We start from the raw sequence: 10,629 nt of genomic DNA, 5'->3' as shown, positions 1-10,629 counted from the left end.
CCTTTTCTTCTGAAATCTTACTCCACTTATAGCCATATAAAGTAAAAGCAAAAAATAAAAAATAAACAAAACGACTGACACCCGTTATCAAAGAAACATACTTATATATATTATATTAATTATTATATATAAAGATAAACATGATTGAATCAAGAGCGTCTCAGCCGCGCACTTCGTCCTTTCTTTATTTATATAAAATAAATATGCGCCGCGCATTTGCTTTTAAATTTAAAGTATATCATGTAACTTTTAAAATTGAACCAAATTGTAAAAGGTAATTTAATTCTGGTTTGGTTTTATTCTTGGTTAGAAAATTCATTAATCTATCCATATCGTCTAGTTCATAAAAAAGTTAAGATATATACAAGCATTCCAAAAACTTCACAATCATACTTTCAAATTTAATAATATTTTCTAGCCATCATTTATAGAATGTGTTAAAACATCAAATTATACATAAATTCAATTTTCAATAATATATGTAAAAATCTTATAAATAAAGAAAGGTTCAATTCCTCTTTATTTAGTTCATTTGAGTCCTTATTCGGGAATTGAACCAAAATAAAAGGTTTTAACCTAAGCATAATATCAAAAAATGGGACCAAAATGTATGGTTAAGACTAATCCGGGTCGGTTTAATGATTCTACTAGTTTTTTGTTTTCTTAACCATCCTAATATAAATAGCTTTTATCAACAATATAAAATTCTAACAGTAATTATGTCTGTGCAAATTTTTTTCTTTTTCTTTTTTTTTTTTTTGGTCTTTTCCTCATGCATTAAGAATGAAAACAGGTAGAAGAATTGTGTGCAATATTGAAGGGAAAAAATATTAAATTAATTTAAAACCCAACTAACACATTATGCGGACTAGGGGTGGTCTAGTGGTAATTAACTTAAAGGCAATTAACATAGTACTATTTGAAATTAAGGGATTCTATTAATTTATAGTCTCTAACCAAATAATCGAGTGGAGAAAAAAAATTCATGTAGTCGATCCTATTTGATAGGATTTAAAATTTAGATTGATTTAGTTTGGTTTGATTTGGTTTATTAATTTATAGTCTTGGTGTTTTGGTTACATAATAATGATATTTTATTTTTCTCGGTTGAATCTATTAAATAACAAATTTTGATAAAAATTTATTTATGATTTTTAAAATTATAAGAAATAATTTATATTTTAAAGACACCTGAAAGAGTTTATTTGTAATTTATCTATAAAAATTAAAATAAAAATAATAAAAGAATTCAATGGAGTAACAGAATAAGCTAAAGAACAATGAAGTAACAAACAAATGTAATTATGAAATAATGAATGAGTTAAAAGATTCTTTTTTTTCAGACACACTAGTCATAAATTAAATTTTAAAATTTTTAAAACGATAACCCTAAACTCTAATTTTTTGGAGCCGTAAAGACAATTACAATTTAAGAAATCATATTATTCTTACTTATTTGTCTATTTATCTATTACTCCACCTATATGTTTATCTATCCAGTGTCGCTTATTTGTTCACGACTCATCTATCTATTCACTTATTATTAACTTATTTGTCCACATTATCATCACCACTACCACCAGCCACCTTTGGCCACTTTTCTGATGACTTTCCAAGTGAAAAACTATTTGACTGTAGTGGATAAAAAAGAAAGAAAGAAAAAAATCCTTCAAAATAATAATATCTTCCTCACCAAATAATTTTATTAATGTTGTCCTTAAAACCAAAGTAAAATAATACTTAGACCGAATGCCATATACCCCCTAAAAATGAATTTAGGAACAATTTTTTCTGTTTCTTTTTTTCTTATACTATTTATCATGTTTGTTTCTAATTTTTTGAAAACATTTTCAGAAAATTGTACTTTCTTATTTTTCATATTTTTTTGTTTTAACTGAAGTTTTTTAAAATTTTAAGCAATTTTAATTTTTAGACACACCTAACATAAATACACTTAAAAAGTATAATTTATGTGAAAAAAAAATCTTTAAAAAATTCACTAAATACCAAAATTATAAAAAATATATATATGAAAATTTGTTTTTTTTTTGTGTGTGTGTATTTATTAATTTTTTTAAATATTTTTTCACAAATACTGTACTTTTTAGATGCATCTAAATAAGATACATCTAAAAGTAAAAAAAAATACTTAAAAATTTAAAAATATTTACTAAAAATAAAAATAAAAATAAAAATTACAAAAAACAAAAAATGCAGTTTTTAAAAAACTAAATTCAGAAAGCTAAAACTAAATATACTGATTAATATTTTTATTCTTATAATTAAGATATCCTTAAACCAGTTAAAAAAAAATGATACCCTCAAATAAAATAAAACTCGCTATTTAGAGAAAAAAAGGTAATGCCACAAATCAACCACATTTGACACAACTTACTACAAATCTGTGAAAATTAATAATAAGGATAAATTTCAAATATACCTCCTGAAATTTATTTAAAATATAAATTGTCTCATAAAATTCTAGAAATTATATCCCGTCATTTGAAATTTTTAATTTCATAACAAATAATTTTTTTATTAATAAATCATCAAGTCAATTAACAACTTTTAATAATGTCAAAATTTTATTTCAATTAATAATTTAGATAATTTTATTATTGTATAATAGAGTAATTAGGAATTTCATTTTTCAATTTATTTTGTTAAATAAAAAGTTCTGAGAATGATGCATTTATAATTTTTCAAAGCACTGAGAGCTATTTGTATTTTAAATAAACCTCATAAGGTATATTTGTAATTTACCCTAATAATAATTACTGCAAGGTGGAAAGAGGAAAATTCTATTTCCACACTTTATTATCTCAGTGCACATCTACTCTCAATACACACTTATTAGTTTGATTATTAATTAATTTTCTCAATACACATACCAAAAGTTACAATTATACCCTTAACTAATAACCATTGTACACACACCACTCAACCCTCCTTTCCATACTTGTTGAGTGACCATGCTTTCAAATTTGTAGATCTACATAAAAACCATTCAAGACCACAATGTAAAATGAAGTGAAGTGAAGACAAAATCCTCCATTAAAGACTCTATTGAACTTCCATTGAAAACAACACTAACAACCCTTCAAAATATTGTTGAAGATGGAACATCTTTTCAGTTTATTATTGCATTTACCATTTCCAGATCTCTGTGTACCCCAATGCCATAAAACCCTAGGATTTTATTTTTTTTTAATTCTTCGGTTTGAGGATTTTAGCACTAATTTTCCAAAATTATACATTTAATTCAAAACTTAACTTCCGAATAAAAGTGATTAGTTCGACAAATTTGTTCTTTAAAAAAATAAAAAAAACAACTTTTGGCAATTGATGTCCGAATATAATGAAATAATTCGGCACTAGTTATCCGACTGAAATGAAAACAAAAAAAAACAAAAACAAAAAAAACAAACAAACAAACATTTTTATCACTAATGAGTATAAATTTAGAAATTAAAACAATATAAGAGTTGTTATGAGAGTATTGCTTTGCAAGCAAAAAAATAATATAGAGTGCGTAATAAGCAATGTGAGAAAAATGAAAAAACTAGGATTTAATTTTTTTTTTACTCAAAAGGTGTACATTACTATTTTTTTTATTTTTAAAAGCTGTGTACACAGAATATTTTCATATAATATTATGAGTGTTGGTGAATGTCCATTATGGTTATTTTAATTTAAGATATAATTGTCATTAAAATAATATTTTATTAAGTGTATGCACTAAAGTAACTAGGTGCGTGAAAATAGAATGGGTGATTCTACTTACACCACTATTTAACCTCTTTACACCCTCCATCTCATTACACCACTAAAAAAAATATAATTCTTATTACACTCCCAATATATTACCAAAACTAATCCTAAATTAACTATTCCATCACCTTACACCACTACGGAACTAAACAATTTACATTATTCTGATGTTATACTGCCAGATAATATAGATCTCTCTGACATTTTATTGCTATACATTTACGGAAACACTTTCTTCCAAACAATGATTTTTTAATTTGTGGTGGGCCTGTTCGGTAATACAACGCTAATTAATTTGAATTACTTCAGTGTCATATTACCGGACAATATTTTTTTTCCAACATTATGTTGCGGTCCAATTAGATGATAACAAGAAATTAATTTGGGCCACTTGTGAAGCGCATGTTCAGTGATACATTATTATATAAATGAAATTACTCTAGTGTCATGCTGCCAAACTACAATAGAGTTATCTAGGCTCCCGTCGCTATACATTGAAAGATTAACTTTTTCCTTCAAGCATCCATAAAAAAATTCATAAATCAAACACGCATCCATATAATCATACATAAAAAGTATCCATAAAATTCTTCATAAAAACATCAAATGTATGTATATCTATAAAGTTTCTATAAAATCTGTCATTATTTGCATTTATCAATCAAACATGTTATCACAATTTGTCTTGGTAATTTGTAGGTAATTTTTCCCCCCCTTAATACAAATAAACATCCAAACTTTTTAGAACCTACCAACTTCAATCGTTTCCCCTTGATCTTCCTGTTGTTTCTATAGTGACCACTTCTTTTGCAAACAAGTGTAAGTCTTAGTTTTCTATCATTGCATCCCGCATCTGATGTCTTTATAACAATAACAAATCCAGTCTTCTTCCTAATGTCAGAAGCCCATTTAATTAATGCTTCACGTCTACTAAAAATCTAAAGATAATAAATACATTTATACATCAAATTATTAATAAAACTCAATACAAATTAAAAATAAGAAAAAATTGTATTCATAAAAAAAATTAACAAAACTCGTCGGTAATGAATTCATGATTAGAGTCCACTAATGTATTAGTATTTACGTTGTTGCAATGAGTTTAAATATAATCTTTCCAGGCAAAAAAATAAAACTGAAAATACATGATAATGAGAAGTCGAACAAATTAAAAAATTCGGTTTGGCATTACCAAAAATGTATCTTTTATTCGGTAGTTAGTTACCAGACAAATATTTTTTGTTCGGCAATGTGATGCCAAACTATTTTATTTTGTTCGATTTCGAACCACTGAATGAAAGTCAAACACCAATCCAGAAAAACAAAACAAAAACCTATCAAATAAATAAATAAATAAAACTCACCATTTCATTTTTTTTTTATGGTTCTTCGTTATCGTTTCTTCATCCATTGCTTTCTTTAATGATCAAAATACTATAATTCTCAATTTTTGAAAAGATGTGTAGTAGAAGAAAAATTTAGAAAAGAAAAAAAGCAAAAATTGAAGACCAAAGGGTGTAAAGAAATAACAAAATATATTTAATTTTAATATTTTTGTCCTTAAAGATAATTTCACAGATGGATAAAATTGGGAAGAAAAAAAAAAACTCATGAATGGTACAAAGAGGTAAAATAGTGGTGTAAGGAGAATCACCCATATAGAATTTCTCGTGAAAAAAACAAAAATAATTACAATAGGGTGAAATCCCTCTTGAATTACAAAAATGCCCTCTTGTATTTGTCTCTCAGCTCCTAGAGACTCCAGTCACCCCCAGCCCCTCTCCCACCAATGAGGATCCTCTCCTTGCAACTTCCGTGCTTGCGCCCGTCCTTGCAGGCCTTCGGGTCTACTTTTAGGCCCAATTTTGATAATCCGAACCGGTCATATTTTATGATTTATTCAGTATATCATACCTCTAAAAAATCAAGTTGATCGGATATCAGAAAGCATATGTTCGGAAAACTGTTTATTATATTCTTTAAAAAATAGTGTTTAGTTCAATTTTTCAAACACATACTTTCTGATATCCGATCAACTTGATTTTTTACAGATATGATATACTGAATAAATCATAAAATATAAACGGTTCGGATTATCAAAATTGGGCCTAAAAGTAGACCCGAAAGCCTGCAAGGACGGACGCAAGCACAAGCTTGCAAGGAGAGGCTCCTGACTCCCACACCCATCCTGCCCACATCCCACCACTCCCCACGATCCACCCTGCCACTCCCCAATGCCACTGCCACCCTCCACAACACTTCCCTCTGCCAATTAATAACTAAAAGCCGAGTTAAAGAGACAAAAAGAAGAGCCATGTCTTGGCAGCTAGCTTTCTGGAGAGAAACAAACAGCTTCATAACTAAAAGCTGTGTGAAAGAGAGACGTTAGAGCCATCTATCTTTCCAACTAGCTTTTTCGGAGAGAAACAAACAGTGAACATCTTTTTCAGATATGATCACAACAGCCCGTAAAAAAAAAGGACATTGCAAACAGGAACAATAACAAACTAAAGAAAACAAAACACGAAACTGAAAAACAAAATAAAAGATGACCCAAGTACAATTCCTCCTAACAATCGAATATACAGATAAACGATACTTGGGCACCTAAATTCACAGAACAGTGTTTATATGAAGAGCTTTAAGCAGTGAAGTAGCCATCTGTTTCACCAAAACTTGGCCACCAGAGCGCTGCCCGTCTCTGCGCTCCTCAATCAAATTCTGCAGTTTCTGTGGTAGATCATTCTCTACAATCAGTTGCTTTGGGCGCGGATGGTGCTCATACACAGCCTGACAAAATATAAGCTCAAAGTGAGCAATTCCAGTAGATATCAAATTCTGCAGTTTCTACCTTTACTTTTGACGCAATATCTAATAGTAATAGGAAAGAGTCAATAAACTCGCTACCAAGAATCTTGGTAAAAACCCAATTGTACATTTTAACACATGCAACAGCAACAGCAACAGCAGAAGGTTTACCATTTAAAGATATGAAATCTTACAATATTGTAATGGTGTTGCTTAACTAGTATGTATCTTATCAACCTTTCCACCAACAAGGTTATTACTCCAGTCACCATCCTACCTTGCAATAACACAACATATGTACATTTTGCCCGTGGATATGTAAAACCCAACTCACTTCAACAAATGCTAAATCACAAATATTGAATGAGCAACTAGACTTCAGAACATTCTGGAACAAAAAGTTAATCATATACATGCATACGGATCAACCAGTGTCTCCTGAAAGCAGTAACAACCTAGCGATTTATGTTTTGGAAAACATATTCTGTAATATGGTTACATTTCTGTTCCAAAACGATGAATTTGGAGATCCAAAGCGATCATAAATTGTTTCCTATTTATTTCCTCAAAAGTATTCCTTAGTGGCATGTTTGATTGGAAGGATTAAAGCATAGGATTGGGATTATTAATCCGTGGGCCCAATCATCCTATGTTTGTTTTGACATTTTAGTTTAGGATTATTAATCCAATGGATAATTAATCCAACAAATTTGTAGGATTATTAGTAATGGGGTAGGGGTGGGATAACTAATACCACACTAATTTAATAGGATTATTAATACCTCACTATTAGTATTGTGAATCAAACATGGCCTAGGAGAAAAACTAATCCAATATAATGAACTAAAATCTAGAAGAGTGGAGTTTTGACAGTACAACATAAAAAATAAGCCACAATGCTCCTAGATTGTGATTTTATATGATTAACTTGAAAAGAAAAAAAAAATACTATATTTTATCAGGTATCTAATTGTTAAAAGAAAAATGCTCTAAAAGCACACCTAAAATTCCTACAGTTGTAATCTATACAAGTCAACTCCTATAATACCACATTTTTTAGCACATAGCATGCATACCATGTACTGCAACAATCCAAGCCTCAGGTAACATATCAGCTATACAAATGAGCTCAATAGTAGAGCAAGTTAAGGGTAGCTTTACACAGATGCAAACAGGGTATTTAAACCACATTAAATTAGAGATTGAGAGAAACTCGGCATCTTGGGAAATAATATACAAACAGCACCTGATGTCTACACTTTAGGCTGGCTGATGTAAAGTAGATGGCTAACCAACTCTTTCGGAGGTGAATCCAAGACAATATAAATCATGTAATCATTCTAATATATTGACAAACATGATTGGAAACCAGTAATCTTCTAAAGCAAGTTCCAGAAAGTATCCCAACAACAAAACAATATCACAATACACAACTGCATTAGCATCAAAGTTAGTGCATCAGGACTAAAAGTACCTCTTTCACCATAACTGCCCCATACTAACTACAAACCAAACCAGCATGATTCCATCTTATCGACATTTTTTTTTTTTATCGGCTTCTAATCCACCTCAAATGTACATATACACAGCTCTGTAATATGGAAAAGCTATTTATACTTTCTAAACGTCATTAATTACAACAAATAAAAAACTTGCCTTCAATGACGAGGAGAGACAAATTTAATGAGAAGTTTAATGCTAGCATTTACCAAGTAATGACATTGCTGGAGGGATGGCAAGTCCATTTTGGACCCAGCAATACATGCTCAATTAAATCCACCTAAAACCCATTTTAAACTAACCCAACCCAAATTCAGATACTCTTGATTACATGATTGGAATAGAGATCTTCATTCTAATGCATAAGGTACACATCATTAAAATCCAAAATCAAAGGTCTATAGCTGTCATGTTAATTTGAATTTTAAAATCTACCTTAACTATTTTTTAATATGAAATAAAGATATGTTAACATGGATCTTTCACAAACCATAGATGGTCATGAAATAAACATCTCCATTCTATCCATGTAGCAGAGGATCTGGATACGCCCGATCCATGCAGCAGGTAATAAGCAGGTTGTCTAAAGCATTCCCATTAAAAAATGGGGTAACACAAGTTAGGAGTACGTGTCCATCGCGTCCAGCCAAAAGCCAACTGCCAACAAGCTAGGTAGGTGCTTTCCAGACTCAAAGAAACAGGAACACACCAACTTGAAGGAAAAAGTAGATCAAAAGCCTCACCATTGGGCTGCTTTGCCATTAATGTTATAGTATTACAAAAATTATATATATTATATTTCTTTAATTTTAAATCTTCAACAAGAAGCTCCTAAACAACACAATATATATTTTCTTCCTTTTCCGTGGTTAATTCTTATACTTTACTTTAAACAAAAATTAGTCTTTCACTTGTTCTTAGTACATTTCCAAGAAAATGTTAAATACTTAAACATGTTAACAATCTCATAAATTAAAACAAATTAATCAATAAAATTGAATCCTTCTTATTGTAATTGTTTTTATTGTCTTCATTGTTCTTTTTTCTTTCTTTCTTTCTTTTTTTTTTTCTTTTTTTTTTGGTATCCTTTTTCCAATATCTAGTGTTGCCATGTTATTTTACTAGAAGAGAAAGCACACATACTGTGTGCCAAATTAGTATTTTTTTTATAAATGTATAAAAAATGATTTAAAAAATAATAAAAAGAAACAAAAGAGTAGTTGTAATTGTTTTGTAAGTGGGATTTTTTTTAAAATAACCAAACCAAGCTTGAAGTCCTATCAAATGGGGTCGGCTACATGAATCCTTCTTCTCCACGTGACTCTATCAAAGGCCATTTCGTTAGTCAAATTAAGTAAATTCATATCTCTATTTACTACACTAGCCAACATCAATCTAGATCAACCCCGTCCCCTAACATTTCCATCTACCGTCACTGCATCGCATTTCTTCACTATTGCCTCTGTTGGTCTCTGTTGAATATGACCAAACCATCTCAGTCTATTCTCTCTCAGCTTATCTTCTATTGGTGCTACTCCTACCCATTCTTGAATATACTCATTCCTAATTCTGTCTTTTCTTGTCTTGCCACACATCCACCTTAACATTCTTATCTCAACAACACTCATCTTATCTACATGTTGTTTCTTGGTTGCCCAACACTCTATCTCATACAATATCGATGGTCTAATAACCGTTCTATAGAACTTTCCTTTTAGTCTAGTGGATACTCATTTATCGCACAGTACCCAGACGCACTTCTCCACTTAAGTCAACCCCCCTTAATTCTATAGACCACATCCGCATCAATCTCTCCTGCTATTGTGATAATAGACCTTAAATAACGAAAATATTCACTCTTAAGTAGTTCTTGATTCTCAATTTTCACTTCTCCTCTACTTTCATTATTACTATTACTAAATTTATACTCCATGTACTCTGTCTTAGTTCTGCTTATCCGAAATCCTTTAGATTCAAGTGTTTCTCTCCAAATCTCCAACTTTGTGTTGACTCCTTCTCTAGTCTCATCCACTAACACGATATCATCTGCAAAAAGCATACACCATGGCACATCATCCTGAATATTTATCGTCAACTCATCCATAACTAAAGCAAAAAGATAAGGTAGATCCTTAGTGTAACCCTACAGTCAAGGTTTTAAAAAGCGGCCGCAACCGTTACGTAACGCCGTTACGTAACGGTTGTGGTCGTTACCGTCACCCGTTACGGCCGCTTTTGCAGTGTGATTGAGATTCACAGGTGTATCGACTGTAGCGGCTGCTATAGCGGCCGTAACGGCGCCGTAACAGCCTGTTACGCACCGTTACGTAACGGTTTCGAATTTTTTTTTTCGAAAAAAAAAAGTTGAAAATGGGGAAAAGAGATAGAGAGAGAAGAGGGAAGATGAAGAGGGAAGATAGAGGAGCAAGAGATAGAGAGAGAGAAGAGGGAAGATGAAGAACATGTTATTGATTTGTTGAAGCTGTAAGACTTATACTATTATATTCAACTGCTATCACTCAATCATTTTGTTTGTGTGTGTCTATCTAT

The 10,629-nt window shown here is 30.6% G+C and overlaps 1 protein-coding gene across 6 annotated transcripts in view; it reads right to left on the bottom strand.

The window, feature by feature from the left end:
- Positions 1 to 6,102: 6,102 nt before the first annotated feature.
- LOC114307896 (MAP3K epsilon protein kinase 1) overlaps positions 6,103 to 10,629 on the bottom strand; it is a 72,764-nt gene continuing 68,237 nt past the window's right edge. For all 6 annotated transcript variants that reach the window (XM_028253340.2, XM_028253348.2, XM_028253359.2 and 3 more), the window contains one exon: positions 6,103 to 6,561. In XM_028253340.2, coding sequence (XP_028109141.1) covers positions 6,385 to 6,561 — 177 coding nt within the window. In that variant the 3' untranslated portion in view covers positions 6,103 to 6,384. The remainder of the gene's footprint in view (positions 6,562 to 10,629) is intronic.

Source organism: Camellia sinensis, chromosome 5, assembly GCF_055761805.1.
Source record: "Camellia sinensis isolate YWXY chromosome 5, ASM5576180v1, whole genome shotgun sequence".
NCBI lineage: Eukaryota > Viridiplantae > Streptophyta > Magnoliopsida > Ericales > Theaceae > Camellia > Camellia sinensis.
This window is presented reverse-complemented; position numbering and strand designations above follow the sequence as displayed.